At 39.2% G+C, this 27,144-nt stretch overlaps 1 protein-coding gene across 14 annotated transcripts in view; it reads left to right on the top strand.

Annotated features, from left to right (window-relative positions):
* Window positions 1–27,144, top strand: part of RBFOX1 (RNA binding fox-1 homolog 1) — a 1,508,648-nt gene that overhangs the window by 1,362,985 nt on the left and 118,519 nt on the right. For all 14 annotated transcript variants that reach the window (XM_028527782.2, XM_028527789.2, XM_028527774.2 and 11 more), the window contains 2 exons: window positions 18,350–18,493; window positions 25,214–25,267. In XM_028527782.2, the coding sequence (XP_028383583.1) occupies window positions 18,350–18,493; window positions 25,214–25,267 (198 nt within the window). The remainder of the gene's footprint in view (window positions 1–18,349; window positions 18,494–25,213; window positions 25,268–27,144) is intronic.

Here is a 27,144-nt window from a genome sequence, read left to right as displayed (position 1 = left end):
TCTTCACATTTGCTGCTGTGTCTGTCTCATGGTGTGTATGCTTCTGACATACTTTGCAATGTTCTTATTTATGTTAGTGCTTATTATTTTCCTCCCCTACTACAAGTTAAGCTTCTTGAGAAGAGGGGTTTTCATGTATTTCCTCCACTATATATTTCTATCACCTAGAATTGAACCTAGCACACAGATAAATATTTGTTGAACCTAAATACTAAATTCTGAATTAAAAGAAGGACAATACCTACTACTTGCTTTGATAATTAGAGTATTGTGTAAGCAGGTCAATATGTAGTTCTATAGACTCCTCATGACATCCTAAAATTTAAGTATTATTACAACCATTTGTTGGGCTCTGAGAAGTCTTAAGTTTTGCCCAAAGTCATACTGTTCTCTGTTGAAACTCAGAGCCAGGATTCAAACCTGAATTTCAGGTTGCGCATCCAGTCCTCTTTCTTTTACACCACATTGTTGGCCAAAATGACATACTTTGCCTCCTTTCATTAAAACCATGGTACTCAAAGATTAGAAATAGTGTAACATGTACAGTCAGTTGTTCATGTAACCCAATCCTTATTCTGGGGTGGCAATACCATTGAAGATAACTATAAGGAACATATTATTTCCCACAAAGGTCATAGATTATTCTGTGGTATTGTAAATGTTTCTTAAGTAATTTAATATGAAACTCATACTTTCAGTTTCCCACTCAAGGGCCTATTTTTGTTTTCAGCTTCAATAATCCCTAGTGGATAAAGAGTTTCATTCCCAGGGAGGCTATGTGATGTCATGGGAGGGCACTGGCTCAGAATCTCAAGGCCTTAGTTTCAGGACCCACTCTCCTATTCACTAGCTATGTGGACCTGCTCTTGAGATTTAGTCTCCTCACACATAAAATGGGTGTAGTTTTAGCATCAACGCCATGGAAGGAGCATGAGGATGAGTGATATACTCAACATGAAGTAGTATGCACTGCCATTATAATATTAGAATTAACTGTTATTGTTTGGGTAAAATTGTTTAAATGAAGAAATTGAAATGGACAGTAAGTTTTTGTTCTAGAACTTTCTTAGTTTCAGATTTATAAGTTAGTTTAATATCCATCAACTATGTTCATGATTTTAAGAGATTTCTCCCAAATGCCTCTATAAACAACACAATATCACATTCATCTTCACCATCATCATCTTCATCAAACACCTATTATTTATTGACTAACTATTAGGATACAGGCTCAATGCTACACTCTTAATATAATCTTGCTTTATTGCTTACTATGAGTCAGCAAAGCGAATATTAAAAACCCACTTTAGAGATGAGAGAATGGAGTTTTGGGGAGGTTATCTAATTTACAAATTGTCATACAAAAGTCATAGGGCCAGATCTGGAACCCAGATGTTTCTGATTTCAGAGTCTAGTCCTTCATCACATTTGGCACTGCCTTATTGCAGAGGACAGTTTTAAAGCAACTGGAAAAATGACCAGAATATGACTCTTCCAGGGACTTGCTTTTCTAAATCTTTCTCAGCATTTTCTTAAGACTGTGGGCCAGAAACCACTTTCATTAGAATTGCCTGGTATATTTGTTACAAATGCTTATTGCTGGCTACTACCAGTGATGTGCTGGTTAATGTTTAACAGCCAGCCTGGGGCAGTGGGAAGATGGATTTGAAACATTTACCAATTTCCATGATATAAATACTCCCTCATGGCTAATTTCAAGCTACCAAAGCCTGGTCAGTGAACACAGAGTTGGCCAAAAACATAGCACATCATTGTACAATATCTATACCATTCAGGCACAAAACCCAGGAAAAACCTCAAGGACCTATAGATAATAGTAAAATGTAGTAAAAGAATTAGGAAATGATAAATTATAAATACTTATTCCAAATATGTAATTGTGGGTTTATATGATTTACTTTTATTAAAGGTTGTGTTTAGCAACAAGCTCACAATGTCCCTGACATTAACAGTCAGCTCTCAGAGGTAGGTATGAGCAGGCTGTAACTCCCCTAGAGCTACCTCACACTGCCAAAATCAGCACTGAAAATGCCAGAACCCTGTAATCTGCATTTCTAGAGAAATTACTGAGCCAGTGCCAAAAGCCTTTTGTAGAGCACACTTGAAGTAAGTGTATGAAAGGAACATAAAATATGATTGGCATCTGAAAATGTAGATGGCATTCATATTCCTAGTAAACGCTCATGGGCAGTTGTGCTAAATAAATTCTACTGTTACTCATCTTAAAAGTGTTTTTTCATAAGCTGAATAAAAATAGTCCAAAATTTTATTTTATTCTGCCCTTCAATGAAGTATGCTTTGCTCTATGTTAAAGAATAAGGCAGTAATCCTATTTCCCTCACAGCCGGCATGGAAGGATGGTTCAGAGGCCTTTCCTGAAAGGTTTAGGCAAAGATAACAAATGTCGGGGAAGCTGCAGGGCAGGGATGAATGGAAAAGTAGGCTTGTAATCTCAAATTCAATATGAAAGATCGAAAGCATCAAATAATCAGTCAGCAGTGAGCCTCCTCATCAGAATGTTCCATCTGCCTTGGAATTCAACCTTGTGATTATATTATGATGTATACATTCTCTCTCTCTCTCTCTCTCTCTCTCTCTCTCTCTCTCTCTCTCTCTTTGTATATAGAAAAACCCAGGGACATCTGAGGTCTTGCTAGATTCAGTAGAGAAACCAGTTGAAACATCACCTGCTTCCACCCTCTCTACCCCCACCCTACCCTGTCCACCTTAAATATATAAACATCTCTTTTCTAGGTAGAGGTTTTAATTCAAGGAGAAAGCATGTTCCCTCAAAATCAAGAACCATGCCATGGCTGTGTATAAACCCTGATACACAAGAAATCCATCTAAGGTTTGGAATTTGTCCTCTAAACAATGGTTTTGCTTTTGGAAGGTGCATATGGAAAGTAGTTAATGGATATCCATGACTAATGTTTACTCTGTGCTTACAAAATGCTCTAAGTCATTGATAAGCACTTTGCATGCATTACTGTTTTAATCCTCCTCCTGTGTTGTGGTTCTTATCAAGTCACATTGAAGGTAGTCAATCAATATTCTTTGAATGAATGAATTCACAAATTCCCACTTGAAAACCATGGAAGGTAAGGTGTAGAGAAGTGAAGTAATATGTCCAAGATCAGATAACTAGGTATTAGTAGCCCAGTCCCAATTGTTCTCTCAGTCCAGAATCATAAACTCATACTATTGCATACCTAGGGTATAAAACAGTGGATTTTAAGATGTTAAAGTACATCAGAATTACCCATAAGGATTATTTGAAATGATTCATCTTGGGTCCATAATTATTAATGGTTATTTTGGGGTTGGGCCCAGGAATCTGCATTTCAACAGGCTTCCCCAGGTGACTTAGAGGTGATCTGAAGGTTATACTTGGAACTAGACTGATTTAGTGCATGGAGATCTCTCTACACCTCCAACCATAGGCAAACCTTTCTACCTTTCAGACCATAAAACCTATAGTTTGCTAGTGGTGACTATGAACCATCCAACCACCATTAAGGTAGGGTTTCTCACCCCACCTTCCACATTCATCCTTCCTGAGTCTCACAGCCTTGAGTTTTTACACATGGTTTTTGCAAGACCACAAAATTCAGTGCCTTCATTTATTCAGGTGCAGTGAATTTCATCCCAGAAACACAAAATAGTGAGACATCATTCAGGTTAGACTGGAATCTAGGTCTCCTGAATTGAAGGACTTCCATTGACTAAATGGCTTCTAGTTGCTACAGTGGTTTCCCTATTTTCATCTTCTATATGGGCAGATCTTGCTTTTTAAGTGGAGTAACTGGAAAAAGGAAAAGATTGACTTTTGAAATAGCCAAAGCACTTTCAGGGGTATAATTCTATTTGTTTCTCTCTGACTCAAGAAGGGGCTGGTATGGCCATTATTATTTCACAAATGAAGAAGTGGAAACTCTGAGAAGGTAAGCGACTTGCCCACTGTCACACAGCAGGAGTCTACCACTCAAGTCTTGTCAGTTGAGTCTCACCCTCTTCTCATTAGAGTGATGAATGACATAATTAGATGAGAAACTACCCCAGGACTAGTGGATATTTCTCTGTCCTCACTCTGAGAATTAAACTTCAGACCATCAAAAGATTTGCCTGTGAGCCCTGCTACTATACAACTGCCAAGTTTCTAGATGAAGAAGACTTCCTTCAAGAAGTTTTCTGTATATCCTCTCTTGTTGAATTGTGTACCCAAAGGTCCTTCAGAGGACTCACCCATTGTCTTGTGATTGTATGTCATTATCTTTCTCTTCTACATGAATGGGAGATCCCAAGAACTCTCTGAGTGTGTCTTATTTATCCTTATTCCTCACATATAGCAATTTTTCTTTACATAAGCAGAAGCTTTTTAAATGGAAATGAGTAAAACAGTATAGACCCAGAGTATTAGTTCCTTTAAGAACAAATAATGGCAAACTATGGCCCACAGGCCAAGTCTGACCCACCGCCTATTTTTGTAAATAAAGCTTTATTGAAACACAGCTATGCTCATTGTTTGTTTACAGATTGCCTATGACTGCTTTTAGGTGAAATGGAGGCAGAATGGCCAGCAAAGTCCAACTACTTACTATATGGCCCTTTAAGAAAAAGTTTGCTATCTATCTAGGTGAGGAGCAAACTAGAAAGGAATGCAGGCATTTCTATTTCTGCAGTATATTTGTTAGTATTTTCACTTCCTAACATATATTTTCACCACTCCCTACCCACCAGTGCAAGAGAAATGAGCTTACTGATGAATAGGATTTGGGACTCAGAAGTGATCTGAGTCACATCAGCCATTTAGAGAAATCGTGTACTTTATGAGACATGTCAAATGTCTGTGAACAGATATATTAGTGTTCACAAAGAATGAAATCTACACATGTCTCCATGTATATCAGAAAAACCCCAGCAGTCCTAGAACAAAACCCTCAGAGTGCTTGTCTCTTTGTTCCAAGCATTTATATAAAGAAAGAAATAATTAGTAAGGAAAATCCAGGGATTTTCGCTGAGATCAGTTTCATCTTAAATTCATCACCAATTTTCTGCAACCAAATTATGCTTTCAGCAGTTTTCTTAGGCCCAGAAAATTAGCATAATGTGTAGATTTGCCTTTTGGTTAAATTAAGTCTTGCATAATACATTCTGGGAAAAAAATTTTGAGCTAGGTGGGTTTGAGGGTTCACTACAAAATATTAATTTTTTGAATTGATTTTTAAATTGGCCTTGATTTCTGAGTGGGACAGGGGATTAAAGAAAACAATGAGCCTGAAGTAGGTGTGGAGAAGACCGTAAAAGTCACTCCAGGAGGGGGAGAGTGGGGTGCCAGCAGGAAGGGAAGGCTGCGGACTTGTTCACACTGGGTGTTTCCCAAGCTAGGTAACAAGGAGGCTCATCTTAATGATGCCATCAAAGCAGGAGGTAGTGGCAGAGCTCTTGGGAGAACTCGACATATTGCTTAAATGAGTTGGATGTGGGGATGTCATTAATACAGGGACTTGAGCCTCCTTCTCCTCTGGGATTTATAAAGGTGGAGGCTTGCTGAAAACAGTAGGATGAGAAAGAATTATCATGGGACATATGTTAGGGCACATGTCATCCATTCCCTAGGGTTCCCCAGGCTCTTGAAAGAACCTGAAGCTCAGAGGACAGGACAGGCATTCCAAGGCTGTCCGGGGAGCCTGATGCTGTTAGGAGGACCCCCGTCTAACAGGAGAATCAGGAGCATTGAGGACTGCCCTTGAAGACATAGGACTCTGGCTCTGGGCAACAAAGGAAGATGATGGAATGGCTGATAACTGTTCCAAGCAACCCAAGCATGTGGCAGCCTTAGACTCTACCACATCCACAGAAGCCACATGGGCACAAGAACTCCAGCAGAATGAGAGGGAAAGCAGAGAGAGGCACTGGCTTTGCACCACCAGGAAGCATCTTGTGTCACTGAATATCCTCTGCCTCCTCAGTCCTTTTGTCCCTTCTCCCAACCCCCAGCCCTAAAAGAAGGGGAAGAAGGAGGAGGGTCCCACAGGTGGGCCTCTTCCCACAGACACTGAAAGGACTGGAATGGTAGGGGTGAAGGGGCAGGAAATACCCCCAGCCACTGCACATCCATCAGGAAGCAGGAATGTAGCACTAGGAAGAGAGTCTGAATCTTACTGACTTTGAAAGCTTTCAGATAGACTGACCTGATATCAGTTCCAGCTTAAATTCATCACCAATTTTTGGCAACTATATTATGCTTTTCACCATTTTCTTAGGCCTGGAAAATTAGCATAATGTATAGATTTGCCATTTGGTTAAATGAAATCTTGCATAATATGTTAGGGGAAAAAAGTCTTTGAGCTAGGTGGACTTGAGGATTCACTACAGAATATTAACAATTTTTTCTTACTGAAGTGGTGTTTAAATTGACCTTGATATCTGAGTGGGATGGAGGATTAAAGAAAACCAGAAGGGGGAGTTGGGATGTAGAGAAAGTTGTAAGAGAGTCACCCCTGAACAGGAAGAGTGGGGGTGCCAGCAAGAGTGGCCAGAAAACTATTGCTGCTTTAGATGACAGGAAGTAGTTAGACGCAGGAAATTGCAATACCACACTCTCAGCCATTCTGCCACACTGCCTTCTGTCTCCTGACTGAGCATCCTGAAAAAGCTCTTAGCCCCTCTGAACTTCAGTTCTTTTATCATAAAATGGGGACAAATGATAATCTTCCTCTGAGTCACTAGGTGATGCAATAAAATATAATGCCTGCAAAGGGCTTCAATTGATGTTTCTTAAATGGGTACCAGGTGCTCTAGATGTTGATCATTATAATAATTATGGGCCAGGAAGGGCACTCACCTGTAGTGACTCATTTGAGGGTAGTGCTAATAATAGTATACCTCTTTTTCTAGATGAAGGAACTGAAGCCCAGAGAGGTTAAGCAACTTTCTCAAGGAAACTAGGAAGTGGTAAAGCTAAAATTCCAAACCAGATAGTTTGGCTACAGATTCTATAAATGTTTACTGTTAACATTAGTAGTAGTTATTTCCAACTCCTTATTCCTGGAACCAAAAACCACAACTTTGAATGCAGAGCAGAGAAAGAGCACCTTATAGAGTCTTATTATTCTGTTTTCTGATAAACAGATACCAATCCCCAGACATGCCTGCTATATCCCTAGAGACTGATATATAGTAGATGCTCAATAAATATATTTTGAATAATTAAATAAGAGAACATGTGCTTTCCAGCCCAGTGAAACCACCTGGGAATAAGGAAAGGTGCTTTGCAAACTCTGTTTCAATGACACTGGTATGGACTGCATATACGTGTTTTCCCTTCCCCAAACTTATATGTTGATGCCCTAACCCCAATGTGATGGTATTTGGAGGTGGAGAGTTTGGGAAGTGTTTAGGGTTAGATAAGGTCATAAGGGCAGTATCCTCATGATGGGATTAGCATCCTTACAAGAAGGATTGAGAGAGACTCAGCCAGGTGAGTACATAGTAAGGAGGTAGCAAGGCAGAAAAGCTCTCCCTAGTAACCAAATATGCAGATACCTTGATCTTGCACTTCCCAGACTCCAGAACAGTGAGAAATAAATGTCTGTGCTTTAAGCCCTCCAGTCTATGATATTTTGTTATAGCAGCTTGAGCTGACTAATACAGACACCTTGGAAGTTCATCTCCTTTACTGACCTATTAAACACTTGGCCCCTTGCATGCTCATCCTATATTTTCAAAGAATAAAAAAATAGCCAAAAGAATTTGTCAGTCCTTCACTGTCCATCAGCCTCATTCCTGTCTGAGGAATCTCATCCTTCCAGCAGAGCATTGAATTTATTCAAGTTGAGGGAAATGTGATGTTTTTCTTAAATCTACATCACCTGGCTGTGGAATCAGCCCTGCCGAGCTAGGAAGGAGGCATTAACTACATCTAAAGCTGTGTGATTAACTTATTTGTTTGCCTACAGAGCTAAAATGAAAAAGCAGGAAGCTGAGTGAATCTGCACAAGCCCCGCTTTGAAGTAGGATTGCGAGCAAACCCGAGATGTGGGTTTTAATTCACATTCCCTGGGCTTACCATTATTATTATTTTTAATGGAAAATAACTTTGCACAATCTTGCTCCATTTTAAATGGAGAATGTGCAATATTGTCTAACTCAGGGTATGAAGTTGATTTAGTATGCATGATTTTCTCTGCCCCCCCATCCCTTTCTTTGGTTCCTTGAACACATTCAATATAGTTACATTTTTGCTTAGAACATATATATTTTCCCCCTGAACTTTTCTCGATTGCTTTTTTATCAGGTTTACAAATCAAATCAAATAGGTATATTGCAGAGCTCTGTGATATTATTTTCTGAGCTTATAGTACAATGTATTGAATTATGCCAGTCCATGCTTTGCTCCTACTATTCTCTGCAGATTGAGAGAGAGGGACTGTGGGCCCCGTAAATTCACTTGGCGCTCAGCATTACTGGCTAAATCAAGACCGCTATTCAGGCTGCAAGAAGAGACAGAGCAAGTGTTCGTTACACAAATCAATTTGGTCCAAAGTTCATTGCAGTGGTACTCAACCATCGCTCACATAATATTGTCAACTTAATCAAATAATGCCTCAAAGACACTCACAAGGTTTTCTCTTTGAGAAAATTGGTGGAGGAGGGAGAAGCAGCTGGCTTTCCAAAAGCTCACTCTTTATTTATCACTATTAAGAGCTCTGTGCATGGAGAGAATTAAGCCTGTAGGAGAGGGAAGATGCTGAATATTCAAAAGGCTGACTGGGAGGAAACTATGCTACATGAGCATCACATCTTGGGTGTTGGGTTTTGATATCTGGATGGCAGAGTTGGGGACGCTCGTGCACAGAGAAGCTGGACCCAGAGAGGTTTCCTGGAATGCTGCAATAAAGATCTTCCAAGTGCCTACTGGGTACCATGGTGAAAGACTTCAAAATGGAATTCAATATAGTGTGTCTTTGACATGGTCATATTCTAGTAGGACAAAGAGGTAAGTAAGCTGATAATATTTGAAAATCTGTGGTTAATAAGTGTTCAACAAAGGTGAACACAGGACTCTAAGAGCTCCAAGCAGGCATCTGAAGCAGCCTAGTTTGGTTACTTTCTTGTTGGTTGATTGTAATAGGGCCCTATTCTCAGAGCTTGTTCTGTTTCTTGTCCAGACGTAGAACACACGTGGTTAGAATGTCATTGAATCTTTACTCATCTGTAAGAATGCTTTGCAGTTGCCTTCCAGAGCATCTTCACCTTGATCCTGAGAGGCCATTGAGGACTGAAAAGTCTAGGATATGGAGTTACATATCCTAGATTCAGTCCTGGCTCTGACATCTTTTTTCTGTGTGACTTGGGGCAGGCCACTTAACCTCTCTGAGCCTCAGCTTTCCAAATTGTTGTGGTGGGATAAGGTATGAAAAACACTTATCTAGATGCCTGGCTCTCAACAGGACCTCAGCACAATTTTATTTTCAAGCCCTTATCCCAGATCTGTTAGGCAGTTCCACACTTGGTATTCAAGCTGTCATTGGATGGTAGTATGTGGCATCAGATGTTTCAACCCAGAACAGGGGAGGGAAAATGCCCTTCAGCAACAGTGGTGCTTATCCATGGGTCCATGGATGTCTGTGCTTCCTGCAGGGAGTTTGTAAATTTCCTGAAATTTCATGCAAAATTCAGATGTACGTGCATTTTCTTCCCAGGGAGCGAATCTAAAGCTTTCATCAAATCTTCAGTGTATCCGTGATCACAGGAATAGGTTAAGAAATATTTATCTACAGGCTGAAGAGAAATACCACCAATAACAACAAAAGTAATGATAGCAACGAAAGTAGCAGCTGACACTGGTAGAACCAACTGAGTGACAGGCCTGTCCTATATACGTGGCATATACTATCTTTAATTCTCACAACACCATGTAAGAAAGTTATAGCCCAAATATATTTCATCTTTTTTTTTTTTTACTTAAAACTTAGCCAGGTGGCTCAGATGGTTGGACCATTGATCCATACGCCAAAAGGTTGCAGGTTCAACCCCGGTCAGGGTGTGTATGGGAGGTAGCTGATCAATGTTTCTTTCTCTCTCTTCTTCTTCTCTCTCTCTCCCCCACCCCTTTCTCTTTCTCTAAAATCAATAAACGTATGCTCAGGTGAAAATTAAAAAAATACAAAAAACTTAGGTACATAGAGTTGACTTCCAAATAATCGGATTCTCATTTTGAAACACCCTACCACCACTGGCCAAGGGAAGACCTTTTATTTCTCTCTTTCTGTCTTTCTTTCCTTTCTTCCCTTTAAACTCATTTTCACTCCCATCCCCGAAAAACAGGATCATCATAAAGCGACAATGTTTAATTGGACTTTTTGCGGTGCTGGAAGAGTTGTTGTGTATCTATGCTTTCTAGTGTGATAGCGCATCACTTTCTGTTGCTGTCATAACAAATTACCACAAACTTAGTGACTTACACAACACAAATGTGTTACCTTACAGTTCCTGGATGTCAGAAACCTGGCAGGAGTCTCACCAGGCCAATTTCAAGGTGTCTTCAGGATGCTATATCTTTCTGTGGGCTCTGGATAGGACCCCTTCCTTTGCCTTCCATGGTCCGCAGAAGCTGACCTCATTTTTTGCCTCATGGTCAATGGTGGGTGGAGTCCTTCTCCTGTCACATCTTTCCCACACTGCTGCCATTCTGACCCCAACCCATGCCCCTTCCACTTATAAAGATGCTTGTGACTACACTAGACTCACCAGACAACACCACATCATCTCCTTATTTTAAGGTCAGTTGATTAGCCACCTTAATTCCATCTGGAACTTTAATCCCCCTTTGTCATATAGAGTAACATATTCACAGATTCACAAGGATTAGAACAATAACATTGTTAAGGGCCATTAGTTTGCCAGCCACAAGTATCTTTTATGCCCTTGATGTATGGCTAGTGTGAATATTTAGTTTGATTCCACTTTAATTTAAACATAAACAGTTGACACTTAATACATTTAGTAGAAAACTTATAAGTATGTTTTGAAAATCTTGGATCTTTAACTATCAATTTTAAAAAACCTAAATACACCCCTGACCCAGGTAGTGTGGCTCAGTTGGTTGAGTGTTGTCCTGCAATGCAAGAGGTCACTGGTTCAATTCCTGGTCAGGGCACATGCCTGGGTGGTGTGTTCCATCCCTTGTCAGGGCAAATACCAGAGGCAGCCAATAGATGTTTCTCTCCCTCTCTCCCTCTCTGTCTTCCTCCCTTCCCATTTCTATTAAAAAAATAAATAAATAAAGTCTCAAAAAAAAACCCTCCTAAATACAGGTCAGGTATTTCCAATGAAAAAAAATTTAATGTAAATATTGAGATAGTTATGTACAAGTGCATGTTATAAGCAAGATTTTGAAGGCTTGGTACAAAATAATGTAAAAGGATGTAAAATATTGTTTATATTGAAGTAAAATTTTGATAAATTTGATTAAGATATATTCTTAAAATTAATTCCACATTTTCTTTTTACTATTTTGAACCATGGCTTCTAGAAAGTTTTTAATTGTACATGTGGCTCCCATTTTATTTTATTGGGCAGGGCTGCTCTCAAGTGTTGATCAACCCTCCTTGAACTGTATCTAGTGCTGTGTGGTGACTACATGTGTTTTTTTCTTTTCTACATGTGTTTTTAATTTTCATCATGTAGGGAAGAAAAAAATAATTCCCTCTACCCTTTCAGGATCTTAGCTGGCATGCCTCTCTTTCCCCTTGTAACAGGAAAAAACAAGTTTACTAATATGTATACCTCCTCTATGCATGAGAGATACTCAGGAAAACTCTGTAAAGTCTTGAAATGGTCCACACCTTCACCTTAAATACAATCTTCAACTAAAGACAAAAGATGCTGAAGGGCGGGTACTTATGGGAAGTCACTGGGAAAGCAAAGTTAACAGAGGGTAAGGTTGTTAGGCAGACTTTAGTCCTGCCTTCTTCATTGATAAGAGTTTCTTGTGATTTAGGGTCAGGTTCTCTTCTGGTTCAGAAAGATGCCCTTACAAATGGGGATTTCCCTTATAAATGTAAATGTTCCTCACAAAAGGCTAACTTTTATTTTGTTTTCAGAGCTTCTGTGTCTGTTGTTTCTCAAAAATCATCAGCTCAAAATAGTCCTTATGCCAAAGACATGTATTTTGGGCTGGCATAATTTGCTTTCCATCATAAAATATAATTTGATACAATTCTTGTTTTATTTCTAATCATCTTCCCCCCTTGACACACACACTCAACACTGTGCTTCCAAATCTCTAATTTCTCTCTGAATTGTACTTTCTGCTGACAACTTCACCACATTTTTCTCATCTATCCTTGGTCACCTACATTGTTACCAGGAACTTGGAGCCACACCCTGCTCTGTGATGGAAATCTTTTATCCTTGATTGCTGCTGAGGGAACTGAAGCTCTGAAGGGTGTAAGGATCTGGGCTTATACATGACAGACTGAAGTGTAACTCAGAGATGTCCAGCTACAAAATTTCTCACCTGTGCTTCCACTCTGGGATACCTGTCACCCCCAGGAGATGACATGGCTTGAAGGCGTATCTACACAGGCTGAGAGAGAGGACACCATCAGGAAGGGCCAGAACCCCAAAAGCACAGACTTCTACACTACTGTGTGTATTCTCTCCAACAGCCATCCCTGGATTGGTCGATATCAAAATCCAATTTCACCAGGATTAGCTCTTGGGTTGCTCAGAGCTCTTCATTGAATTAGGAATGATTATAGCAGAGGGAGCCCCATGGTTCTTTATTAAGGTCTTTGAGGAAGCACTAAGTGATCTACTGGTGATTAAAGTGCCAGTGGTGTTTTCTTAACATTTATAACCTACACTGATATCTGGGGAGTTTGTTTATTAGGAAAAATTCTGTGCCACACATCCTGCCTCCTAATAGGGCCTTTGAACTGGGCGAGAGCACAAGCTGGCTGGCTTTGCCATCCTAATGAGCTTATTTGGGAAACTCTGAGAGTACTGGTAGATACCCACCTCTTGAGGTTAATGGACTTCCTATCCATGTAGGTTCCTGCAAGCCTTCTTGTGTGAGAGGGAGGCTGCCTCTCAGAGTCTTCTGCAACCGTGGGCCTGACAAATAAAGAACAAAAACTGATGGTTATTGATACTGCTAATAATAATGATGGCAATGCTAATGCCCTTTTTTATGCATTGGACTTAGCTTTCACAAAGCCTTTGATGCCATTACCCTGCTCTAAAGGGTCTAGGACAGATATAAACATATTTAATGTACGTTCACACAAAGGCCCAGAGACATGAAGTTAGAAGCCATGCAGCTCAGTTATAGCAAAACCAAACCTATTTGTTTATGCTAGAGAAACTTATTTGAGAACTTACCACGTACTCTAGGTTAGAAGATTCGATTGGTGCAATTTTGCCGCCCTTCCCCATGAGGGAACATTTGCACCTCAGAAGATATTTTTAGTCATTCCAACTCAGGAGTATATCACTGGCATCTGGTGGATGTAGGCCGGCGATGTTTCTGCAATCCTACTGTGCATAGAACAGGCCCACATCAAGGAATTAACCAACCCTCAATGTCAACAGTTCTGTCCTTGAGAAACTCTACTCTAGTGAATAGAGATAGAACAGTGAACACTTCCACAGTCTCTGCTCTCCTGGAGTTGGTATTCTGGTGGAGAAGACAGACACTATACAAATTCACAGAAGCCTGTAACATACAGGTAAGAAGTATGTGCTATGGAAAAAATCAGTGGGCAAGGACAACAGAGATGCTGATGCAGCTGGTTTAGATAATGGGGCTGGCGACAACTTCTCTGATGGGTATGTCTGGGCAGAGACCTGATCTCCCAAACCTGGGTATGAGGTTCGTTCCCAGCTCATCTGGGTCTCATTTAGAGCCAAAATTACTTTTAAAAATCAGATAGGATCAATCAAGAGCTCTTCCTTCAGCAATTAATTATCACCAGCCTTGGGGAAGGCACCTAACAAACAGGTAGTCCGTGTCTTTCAGAAATTCACATTCTAGATGTTTGGTCCCCCAAGCAAGTTTCTTAGCTTTTTTCACATCATTTTATTTTTGTCCTTAGAGATTTCACACTGTGTCTTTGCCATAAAGTGCAACAAGTTTCTTAAGGATACTGTGATGGCTTAGTCCATCCATGTGACGTGTAGTGCTGAGCTCAGGGAACCTATAGACAAGTCCTCATCCTTAGAGAGTATTGATGGCTTTGGGAGGCTGGTGGAGAGCTTCTCGTCCCAGCATCCTTGCATCCAGTGACTGATGCAGAGCCTGGAATGGTCAAGGGAAGACTCAAGTTTCCTGTCTATTTTTGGAGCTCATTAAAGTGACCAGTGTGACAGAAGGGAGCCTGGGGCAGCTCTGACTGAAATGAACATTCTCCTCTCCACTGGACCTGGTTTGAAGCCAACACTTCTGAGAGACTCATTCTGCCTGACATGGTAGGAAATGCATTCACTCCTTGATATCAGCTACCCATTCTACATCCACCTGTGGTTTGTTTATAGGGGACTCGTGGGTTTAATGGTGGCTTTAAAAAGAATATGTCATGTCCTGGTTTAATGGTGGCTTTAAAAAAAAATATGCCCATGTCCTGACCTTCATAAACCTGTGCATGTGACCTTATTTGGATAAAGGATCTTTACAGATGTGATTAAGGATCCCAAAACAAGATCATTCTGGGTTTAGAGGGAGCTCTAAATCTAATGACTATTGTCCTTATAAGAAGGAAAAGGAAGAGGGAGATTTGAGTCTTAGACACACAGAGGGAAAGAGGCCATATGACCATAAAGACAGACATTGCAGAGAGGCAGTCAAGAGACCACCGAAGTAGGAAGAGGCAAGCAAGGATTCCCTCCTAGGAGGAAGCATGGGTCTGAAGGCAACTTCTTTGTATATTTTGGCCCCCACAACTTGAGAGAATAAATTTCTATTGCGTTAAGCCACCAAGTTAGTGATCATTTTTTAGGACACTAATAGAGAGATGTGAAGCACAGGCATGTTCTGAATATGTTTTCCCTGAAAGTCGTCAGAAAAAAGGACAGAGAAAGCTCACACCCCAATAAATTCAATAGAAGAGTCAGTAACAATCACGCCCTTCGGTCTAACCCTGAAATGTGCTTGAGGCTGTGTAGTAGCTGTTTTGTTCACTTCTTATTTCATTTGGTCCTCACCACGATCTAGCACTTTATGTTAAATCACACTGTATAACCAGTCATGCTCAGAATGAAAAAAGTGTTTTTCTGTGTTGTTCTTTCTCAGCCTCTGCATTCTGACATCCTTTCTTTTCCATTCACCCACAATGTCTGAAACACATTTTTTTAAAAAAAGTTTACATGTTATCTTTAAAAACTACTTTAAACACACAGGTATTCCTACACAACAATTTATGGGCATTTGTATACATGTGCACACTACACAATGATTAATTGAGCCTTGTATGTTTTTATCAAAGGAAACAACACAAAGATTTCTCCAAAGTCCTATTTGACTAAAGATGATTAATTTTAATTTTCACATGAGCGGCATAATGCTATTAATCATTTAATATGTTTAATCATAATCTCTGTAATTCCTAATTAGGTTTATTAAGCTGAAACATCCAGCAGTTATGCACAAATCCAAATGTAAGTTTCTTTCTTGGTATAAGAAGGAGCTTGCTATAATTTGCATTTGAACAACAACTGCTAACAGGAAGGAATGAGTAGACTGGAAGTTTCTGTCTGAGCTGCTGCTTCTGGAGACTTATGAGTACTAAGACCCCTGATCCCTCTGAAAATGACAGTTCTGTGATTCAAGGTCATTTGCATCTCATGGACATGCAACCAAATCTCACTACTGAGGAGAAAGCAGTTCCTGGTCTGTTTGGGTATCAATGTTATAATATTGTTCTTCAACAATCATTTGAAGGTGGCAAGGTTGATCATTCACTCCTTTACTTTTTTCATATGCTCATCATCCATTCACCTATTTAGTCAGTGAGTCAGCCAGCCATTAAACATGCATTTGTCATTTGTCTACCATGGCTCATAAGCTGTTCATGTCACCCTGCTACAATACTTAGGTGGCTCCTCATATCTTGTAGAATGAAATTTATACTCTTGCTCTGCACACAGGGTTTTTCATATTCCAACCCCCTACCTCCCTCTACAATGTGCTGCTCTGCTCCTTCTTCATTCATACCTCCGTGAACAGCGACAGTAAGGTCCACATGTACTCCCCTGACTCCAGGCATGGTTTCACCTCTCTGAGTCTTTGCGTATGCTTTGCCGCCTCCATCACAGTGTCAGTCCCCTTCACCTCTTCTCTTAGACATCTCTCACTTAAGATTCAACCTACAGAATTGGCAATTCTTGTGGAAACTCCAACTGTGCTGTGTGTCCCTGATTTAAGTTTACTCAGTCCTCCGTGATTCACTCTCCTCCCAGCACTTAACAGTGTATATGACAGTTGACTTTAACTTTTTGTCTAGTAATAAAATGAGAACTATATGTGATTTGGAGGACTTACTTCAATGGCTAGCATAGAGTAATTGCTCAGTAAAGAGGTATTTAATAAGCCAATGAGAACCTTTCCTTTATGGTTCATAAAGGAGGCTTTTTATGCCTCTCGACATTTAAAAATCGTCACTCTAAAAATGTATTACATTTCAATTATTGACTGTATACCATGTGCCAAGAACTCTGCTGAGTAGAAGTATGTTACTTTGTTCAATCTTCACAGTGCCTTATAAGGCATGTGGTATTATTATCATTAATTTTCCAGACTAGAAAACTACCGCCATCCTCCTTGTTACTTATTCTGAAAGCATAAGCAAACTGTCATTGCCATCATAACATTGCACTTGGAAGTAGAAGAAGTCATCTCATAGGACTTTTGATACGAACCCAGCTTTCGAAGTAGTGTACCAGTCAACTGGAGGTCTTGACTTCAAAATGCAATTCAGAGTATATAGGAATGAGAATAATGAAATAATAAATGAAATCTGCCAGTTAATACAATGGCTGACGAGAAAGTTGCCAATTATGCTCAAGTTATTTTGGCATGTATATATTTCACTCTGTAAAATTGTCTTTATTATTTTACACCTGGCTGCCTGCATTGATAGTTTTTTCTCAGTTATATGCTTTTAAATTGATTATAAGTAGGTGAGAACAATTCTTTGCTCATAAATTTGATGGGCTTCCACATAGGATTTTCATCTTGGTTTCCAAGAAGCAAGTGCCTGATGTGGATGGCATCTACTGCCACCTGTATGCAGTATGTGTTAAGTGGAGGGAAAGTATCTAAGAATGAAGCATCTCTGAAATGTTCAAATTCTAGGACTGAGAGTATGGGAATGGTGACAATGATATTAAATGCTATTGTGACTTTTTTCCTAGTTCCTGCCTATATATGGGTGTCAATGTAAGAGCATGTTATCCAGGCTCTTATTTGGGAGGGATGGAATGGGAAGCAGATGAGTTATGTCAATAATGTAACATTCTCTATACCGACTTAGTGTAATAGGAAGTTCTGCAGTGGTAGAGATGTTCTGTATCTACTTGTCCAATATGGAAGCCACTAGGCACATGTTGTTACTGATCACTTGAAATTTGGCTAGTATAAATGAGGAACTGAATTTTACACTTTATTTAATTTTAACTTGTTTACATTTAAATAGCCACAGGTAGTAAACTGTAATGGACAGTGTAGGTCTACACAATTAAGAAACAAGTTCAAACCATAAAAAATTAAGTCAATCAGATGACTATTTGGACTACAGAATACCAAACAGCCTTTTCAAATGTTTTAGTATATTTACTAATATTTTATCTGCATAGCCTCAACAATTATGTAGGCAATACCTTAAGATTTGAACAGCCTTAATTAAGGGATACATCCCCCAGTTTTATCAGTATCATCCCCTTGTTGACGATGTTTTCCTCTGGGTGCTCCCAACCCATCCCTCAGCACCAGCTAGCACTTTACTTTGCTTTACTTTCTCCTCAATGCTTATCTTCCCCTGACAGCTCCATATTTATTTATTAACGAGTTCATTGGCTGTCTCCCCTGTGAGAATTATGCTTCACGAGGACAAGGATATTTGCTTTGCTCACTGCTAAATCCCAGATCCATGATGGGCAGAGTGCAAAAAACATTGGTTAAATGAATGAAAACAACTCAGCAGTTCTTTCCTACCCTTATTCCTTTGTTCTGGCATTTTCCTACCATACAGGGGATGCCAAAGCATTTTGAAAAAGAGAATTTGGGTCTACTCAGAGCCTCTATGTTTTGCTCTCAATTTTTTAGCAGACAGATGACGCAGCGCCCACGGATGGCCAGCCCCAGACACAACCTTCCGAAAACTCAGAAAACAAGTCCCAGCCCAAGCGGCTGCATGTCTCCAACATCCCCTTCCGGTTCCGAGATCCGGACCTCCGACAAATGTTTGGTGTAAGTACTGACTTGCTCCTCTGCAGTGCCTGGTCTGGGCTCCCCAGAGTGTTTTCCTCTATGTAAGTTCTTGACATTTATAGTTTGAGGACGAGATGTTTACAAAGTAAAAAGGGGGGATTTTAGACCCTATTTTGTGAATATATGCTGGTTAGGATCTCTTTATGATTATAGTATGAATATCTTTGCATATGCCCACCATGTTTCCATTTTTTCAGTGGTTTCCTGCTTATTAGTAAAGTAAATATCAAATGGAAAATTAACTCCAAGATAACACACTGTTGAAACAAGACCACTGATGGTCCCAAGTTGAGGGGCATGGACCCCATGCCACGGCTAAAACAAACATGCCTCATCTTGGTGCTTCTCTCTATTGCAGTTGCCAAATTATCATGACATATCCCTGCATATCTTCCTCTTTCCCAGGCACTGAGATGTCAGGTGCAGCTGTGGAGAATAATTAATTCTGCCTAAAGCTTTATTAAAAGACAAAACAAAACAAAAGCTAGAGATTTCTAAGTCTGACTTGCATCCTGCAGTATGTATCCTCCTGGAATCAGTGATGAGGAGTCAGAGGTTCTTACTGTGATGTTATACGTGACAAATAACAATCTTGTCCAGGCACTATGGTGAAATGCAGAAGCAACCACAAGTCACCACTAATCCAGAGAAAATAAATGATAGGGTTGTTTCCTCATGAGACATCATGACTCAGATAATATCTGCACTATCTACCTTGGGAAAGGATGAGCTTGCCATTTCTTTGGGCTCAGTTTGACCAAGGGCATAGCTATGATGGGCTTGGATATTATCCATGTTTATAAATGTAGTCAATCTATTTGCCCATTCCACCCCAGCATCGGCAGGGAATATCTGTGGATTCAATGAACAGAACTGCATTCTTAACATTTGACTTAGGTTGGCTGTCTGGGGATTCTTCTCAGAGTTTTTAGATGGATGCAAATAAGACAATAGGAATAAGAAAAAGCCCAACTTTAATGCCTAGTTCTGGGCAAAGTAGATTTCATTCTCCATATGAAAAAGGAAGTACTGGCTCATTGTTCTGCAACTGTGGGGTTAGCTTGCACCTTTTATTTCTTTAACATGCGTGATGTTTATCAAGTGCACATCTGACACAAAAGCAGAACAAGCGTCCTAATATTTAAGATACCCAGTCTTGGATCCTGACATTTCAGAGGAAAAGGTCAGCTACTGCACTTTCATCTCTCTCATTTGGTAATAACCTTGAGTTGAGCCCTCTAACTCTTGCAGAGCAGTGATACCCTCGGGCACTTTCAGGTCAAAGATGACTTTGAAAAGTGCAGAGCACTCAAAGTTAAAGTGGAGGTTAAGTGTGTATAAAGCAGTGAGACCTTGTTTGAGTGATGGGAAGCCAGAGGAATTCGATTCCTTTTGCCACATCAAGTTAGGAAGACATCTTGCTCTTCAGTCCATCTTTACTCATCAAGTGTCACTGGGATGTTGGCTTTGAATCTGGTCTTTTTGATGACTATCTGGTGCTCTTTTATGGTGTCACTCATTGCAGCACACCCTAATTCCCACCTCTGAGGGCACTCGTTACTCCCTGGTCTCCTGGGTTATCTTGAAAGTTATAGGAGAGCAACACTGCTAAGTTGGAGAGGCATTCAAAATATTCACAGCCAGAACTCCCAAAGATCAGCTCATGAGTGTCTGAATATGTAAGCCTCTCCACTCTTACAGGGGTAGGGCAGGTGCCACAGAGCAAAATCTTGCCAAAAGATTGATCATACTAGCAGCTGTCAAACCTTGATCAAAATCTACTGGTTTTACAGCCACTTTTTGTAAAAGTCAAAATTGTTAAGCTACTGATTAGACATCGATTTGACAAGATGACAAATATACTTAATATTTATGAATTAAGAAAACACAACATATATTTAGCAATATTAAAATTAGTTTTATCTCAAACATCATCTGCATCCATTTAGAGAAGTATGCAAGACTATTTTTATGGGTTTCACCCATAAAAATTATTGGGCACATATGGATTCTTGGACTCTGCAACAATTTTGAGGCACCCTTGGCTTACAACCATCATTCTGGAGAAATGGAATTTTAACACTAAAGAAAAAAATCAATTCTCCCTGGCCAAACATCAGTGGTGGCAAACCCATTCTGGTTATATGATACATTTAGTGGCATAAATCACATTGAAAGGCATCTGTAAACATTCTGGTTGGCTTCCCACACCCCAGCTGGGACAATTTAGCATGGTTTCCTCCTTCAGGTCATACTTACTTGAATAAATTACATTTTAATTCCCATTTGGTATTTCCCAAGTCATTTTGACATGAGTTATCTTCTCTCCTTTTGGTGGTATATTTTGCCGTTGTCCCTTCACTTTGCAGAAGTGAAGATGGAGAAGAAGCTGCAGAAAAATCTCTGTGCTTTTCCCCTTTGTCTCTTTCCTTAAATATGGCCAGGGGGATTTCAAACTCAACACACAAGACAAAAATCAGCCTCCTTTCTCCAACTGCCTAAAACCCAGCAGTGTTCATAACAACTTCTGTAACCATTAATAATCCAGTCATGAAGTTGGCAACCTCTGCTGGCCTAATGGTTACCACAAGTGCCCCATGTTTTATTTTTAATTTGTGGCTTCAGTGCCTCTTCATTGCCATTCTGCTTATCTTTTCTTCCACATGCACTTCGTATTGTTTGCTTTCTCCTCTTTCAGAGATACTTCTTTCAGTGTTTGTCATTAGCTCTTCTAGTTCACTATAGATTTGCTTTTTTTATTTCTTTTAAGATGGAGCATTTCTTGGTCAAGCAGTTATGTGGCTGTACTATCCGAAGTAGTAGTCTTTGTAAAGCATCAGCTGGGGTGTGAGTGAATGGATCTAGTATGTGATCATGGGATTGGTCCTGGATATTTCACTAGAAGGAATCATTGGTTCTAGCCTGGCTACTTTCTTCTTGAGCTCTATCTTCATTTTGGAGATCATTCATGATCCTGTACTTCCTTTACATTGAATTCTTATGATCCTATTAGAAGAATATATGGATTTTTACCAGATTAATTATAATATATTGCTCTTGGATGAAAAGCTTAGTTTACCCTATTAAAAATTTAAGTATTTCTGGGTTTAGGAAGAGATAATTGATTATAATACATCCAGACCACTGATATAACGCATTCCATGGTAGAATTGTTTCAGAAACAACTGCTCAATGAGTTCAGGTTTCAAATTTGCACAATATCCTTGAGGTCACAGCCTTGCTTTTTTAATGAAAATACATACTCATTGGGTGTAAATATGATCTACTAAAATCTCTTTATATGGTCACCCAAAAACCAGATCACATGACTTTCAGAAGACGCAAAAGAAGTTTTTGTGATCACTTTTTCAGTAATAAAATAGAGTACTGGAGATGTCTGTACCTTTAATGTTAATGCCAGAGTTCCATCTACTGTGATGTTGTAAGTTGTGAAGCCAGTTTTTTAGGTTCCACATGGTGCCTCCTATGTCTGCATTTTAAATATGAAGTCAGCCACAAGAAAAGTCAGGTGATGCATTTTCTTAGCCTCTTTGCACACTCTTTGCACTAACCTTCACTTTCATGTTTCATGCTGTATACATTGAACATCTTGCACAGTTTTACAGGGAAATATTTGATGTGAGAATGTCTACACAGGCCTGGTACATATTTGCCCATGTGCGTACCTGTAAGTTCCTGGATTTTGTTCTTGACACAGCCATTGAGACACCTTGAGTGGATTCTGAGACATTGTTGAACACTACTGAACATTGGTGTTGAGCAAACAAATGCTAGTTATGTCTGCGAATGAGTCGTGTCTATTTAAACTGAAAATGTGCCAGCTGTGTTTACATCATTAGAACCAAACTTACCAATTAAACTGTTGATACTATAAATATAGTACACAACTGACTCAGAAATGGGGCTGACATCAGCATTCTTCTTAAGGCTCGTTTCCTTGGCTTTGAGAATCATCAGCCCAAGGCAGCTGCCAAAAGAGGCAAACATTTGAGACCATCTTGGGGCATATGGTGTCATCATTTCATTTAGTAAAAGACACATGCTAAGATTACTTTTTGATTGGTTCTTTCTCAACCAGATTTCATTTTAAAAGAAGTGTTTTTGTGTTGACTGCTTAGAGAATGTTCAGTAGAGGACATGTGCTTCATGGTTTTGGAAGAATTCCTTTTCAAGTGTCTCTATTCATAAATGTGTGTGCTTTCAGGCTCTTAGTCCTGAAATACATATGATAGCATCTGTGTGAGCTGGCTCTTCTAAGGTTATATCAAAATTACTGCTTCTGAGGAGTCCACAAAGCTGGAGGATTTTTTACTATGAAATTTAGTTCACCTTTCAATGGCAAACCCTTCATTCCCCAAATCTGAAAGTTTTCTTTTTCTATTTTTAATGATTTTCTCTGCTCAAATCTAGGGCACTGAGAATGCTCTGTAGAAGAATATTCTATTGACCAAAAGACTATTTGAGTGTCCAGAAATTGCAGGGTGAGTTAGCTGCACGTTTCTTGGTATTTCCATTATATGGGCTGACCTTGTTTTATTGCGCCTTGCTGCATTGTACTTTGCAGACAGGACATTTTTACAAACTGAAGTTAAGACCCTCCACCAGCAAAAAGTTTATGATTCACAAAAGGCTCAGGTGATGGTTAGAATTTTTTTAGACAATACAGTATTTTGTTTAAGTAGGGCATGTATATTTCTTAGACATAATGCTGTTGCGCACTTAATAGACTACAGTATAGTATAAACATAATTTTTATATGCACTAGGACAACCCCAAAATCTGTGTAACTTGTGTTATTGTGATATTTGCTTTGTTGCACTGGTGTAGAAGTAAACTTGTAATATCTCTGAGGTGTGCCTCTACATGGTAGCATCCTTTCATCTCCTCTTTTAGTTCAACCTTTTCTTTTTGATTTCTTCCTGTCCTTCTCCTTCTTTGGGAAATAAAGAAGCACTTCTGTTCAATCAGAAAAATTCAAGTCTATGATCTCCTTGGTGGGTACATATTCTGAGCAATGGGCACATTTCAGTGACACAGGATGACGTAAGCTTTGGGTTTCTTTTTCTTACAGTAAGAACTTCCATTTCAAAGTATGCATATGTTTTTCTGTCTTTCTAAGTAAGGTAAATTAATTTGTATGTTTCAGAGGATAGCCTCTATATGTTCCAAATAAGTTTTTTTTTAATCTTAGTCGGACTCTGTTGACACTCACTCTCAGGGCATACCAGCATTCTATGACTGATGCTTGCTGGTCAGGATGTTGCCCTCAATAATCTGTGTTCGCATTGTTTTTTTTCTGTTTCCAGCCCCCCCCCCCCTGCCTCCGCCCCCCCCAAACCATTCTGTCCCCTGAGAGGCTGCTTCATGCTTTCCACCCCGGGGGAGAGACGGAGTACAGAATCTCCTAGGGTAATAAAGAATGCAGTAACAATTGAGGCTGCAGAAGCAAATGAAACAATAGGAAAGCTCAAAACAAAGGAAAAAGGAATGGAAATTTCTTTTTTATGTTGTCCTGTTTATTTTCTAATCACTAACATGAATATTTGCTCTCATTTTGCATCAGGGTAAAATTCCCATTTTATTTTTTCCTGGGCCATGTTGCCTACTTTTACGCCACTCTCTCCCAGTCCACTCTGCATCATGTGGTTGAAGAAAACTGACAGGATTTCAAGGTTAAGGAAGACTTTGGATTATCAAATGATTCTGGTTTCAGGATCCATGTTCCCTTTTTCTTTTTTTTAAGTGTGAATCAAGAATTGCTTCATATCCTTGCTTACAAGTACTACCAGATTTAGCAAAAAAAGGAAAAGAAAGAAAAAGACACAATAGTTGAATTTGAATTTTAAATAGCAAGTATTTTATTAATTATAAGTGTATCCCCAATATTGTTATTTTCAGGGTATGATTATTCTTTAAAACTTGAAATTTAAATTTAATTAAGCAACTGTATGATATATGACTGTCCAATTTATTTGTCATCTGAAATTGTGTTCCTAGACTTGAATATGTGGAGTTACTTTTGCTTTTTTTGGAGCACATTCGTGCTAATTGTCTGAAATCTGTTTATTTGCTTAACAACACGGAGAATCATCTGGAGAGAAGTACATTTCAGCCTGAGGACTGATCACAACTGCGCTGGTGTCTTCATTCGATGGGTGCCCGTAGAGTGGGTCTTGCTTTCATCTGTTTGTACTTGTTTTACACAACCTGGCTGCTGCTAGCTTTTATGGGGGCTGGGAGTTAAAATCCTCAACATCGTATTCTATTCAGACATTTTACTACCCAAATCCCACTTCTTCAAGGGTTTTTTCCAGTGATTAGTGGAGTAGCCAAGGAGGGTCGGCATATACGTTAGGCATTTTGAATCTTTGTTGCTCAGTGCCTGGGAAAGCAATCCCATACACATGAAGGAAGGCAGACAGAATTAACCTCTTGATTACCTGTTTTGTACCAGGCCCCTGCTGTGATATCTCATTTGGTGGAGCATACCATAATATGGAAATAATATGTGTGATTTTATTTTCTCTTGCTTCAAATGCATTGTTTAATGATAGGACAAAATAAAATGTATATCCTTGTTTGTTAAAAGACTCTGACATGGGGTACCATTACCAGTGTGCATAATATGATTTACTTCATTTCTTTTCTTGCTTATAAAATATTTCTATTTCTTTGCAGCAATTTGGTAAAATCTTAGATGTTGAAATTATTTTTAATGAGCGAGGCTCAAAGGTAAGCAACTTAATTCACTTTAGAATTGTGTAGCTTATTTTAAAATGCTCATTATAAGTAATGGGAAACAACTGCACTGTCTTAATCAGCACATTGTGAAAATATACTTAAAGGGGAAATCTTTAGAGACCAATTCCAGTTTCCAAAGTGGTGGGAAATATATTGGGCTCAGTTTAAAATATATAAGGGGGTAATTTAGAATTGTTGTTTTATATCTATCTATCTACCTATCTATATATTTCAAGTTTCCAGAGGAAAATTACCCATGCTTAAAAAAATAATGTTGTTGCTGCATTTTTGTTTTTCAGTGATAATTATGTTCTTTATATTAAAAAGTGAGTTGATAGTCTCATGAGCAGGTAAATATGTGATTATTCTGTATTAATAAAGTGCAGTTATTTTCCTGGGTTGCAGGGGAGAAAACTTTATATACACCAACCTTTTGAATATAGTTTTATTCGTTAGTGTGTTTACCAGTTCTCATTTTGCAATTTGTCACTGCTCTGCTTTTGTTTTTCCCTAGAAAACCAATTTTTAAGTTGATGTTCCTAGAGCACACAGTATTAGTAAAAACTGATGGTCATATAGAGAGGCTACAGCACTTTTAAAATGGAAATGTGTTGAGAGAAAAGATAAAGGCCAAACCATCCCAAAATGTCCTCTGTATCAGTGATTGTCTAAGTGAGGGCCCCAGAGCAGCAGCAGCAGCATCACTTAGGGACTTACTAGAAATGCAAATTCTGAGTCCAAAACACATCTACTGGCTCAGAAACTCTGAAATTGGGGCCCAGCCATCTGTGGTTTAGCAAAGCTTTCAGGCCAATTATTAAAGTTATAAACACTATGTCTTCTTGTTATAGGCAAAAGCCAACGCTTCATCTGAATGCATAATGCCCCTTTGCCCTCTGGTGTTCTGTGCTTGCTGAAATTTCCACTTTCTACCTGCAACCACAGAAAACTCAAGAACCCCTTGAGAATCTGCTTCAGGAAAACAGCTATAGCAGTGGATACTGGGTGATATAACAGGGGACGATGCTGTAAAAAACTCATATTGACCTCAGCAACCACATAGAGAACACCTTCAATAGCTGCGCCTTGTTTCCAAGTACCATTCTTCGGGTTGTCAGGAAGTTTAAGCTCCTTTTTCAAAGTGGGAAAGTGGGTATTAAGAGAAAGTGCTCACCTGATACAGAGAGATACTGATTTTAGCCTCATAATTCTCCTCACACAGATGACTTGGGACAAGTCAGTATCCAGGAGGGTTACTTGGAAGAACTGGTTTTATCTAAGGTGGCAAGTGCTAGCTTCTTGGGTATAGTAGCCATGTCTTCCCACATAGCAAACATTTGAATTTATTATTCCTTGGATAGTCTTAACCCCTCCCTCCTAAGCAGATATAGTAGTAACTGAATAGGATAACGCTAACTGAATTGAGGGAAGAAAATTCCAGTATCCTCTTCTCCACAGCCAAAATGATGTTGTGATGTGCCAAATGAATTAAAAAAATAATAATCCATTATAGTCTCTATAATGTTCTAGGTTAAGGACCACTGTTACTCTATAATTTCAGATATTTTATAGTCATTGTAATGTGTTAGTAGTTTGACCTCTGGGTTATGGAAGAAAGAAGTTAACTCTCTTTCTGCTGCTTGTATGAAAACTATTATAGGAACTATTTCTATACCTGCAAAGCCAGGAGCATAAAGAAAAAAATGTACCCAGTCTAAATCTTTCACTCATGCCTGATATATTCTGGCAAAGTTATAGATGAAGACCTGACATGTTGGCCAACTTTATTCTCTCTAAATTTGTAGCTTCCCTGCTTTTAAAGGTTTTTTTAAAATTTCTGTCTAATTTCTATTTTGTTTTGTAACTTT

Source organism: Phyllostomus discolor, chromosome 3, assembly GCF_004126475.2.
Source record: "Phyllostomus discolor isolate MPI-MPIP mPhyDis1 chromosome 3, mPhyDis1.pri.v3, whole genome shotgun sequence".
In the NCBI taxonomy this organism is placed as follows: Eukaryota; Metazoa; Chordata; class Mammalia; order Chiroptera; family Phyllostomidae; genus Phyllostomus; species Phyllostomus discolor.
This window is presented reverse-complemented; position numbering and strand designations above follow the sequence as displayed.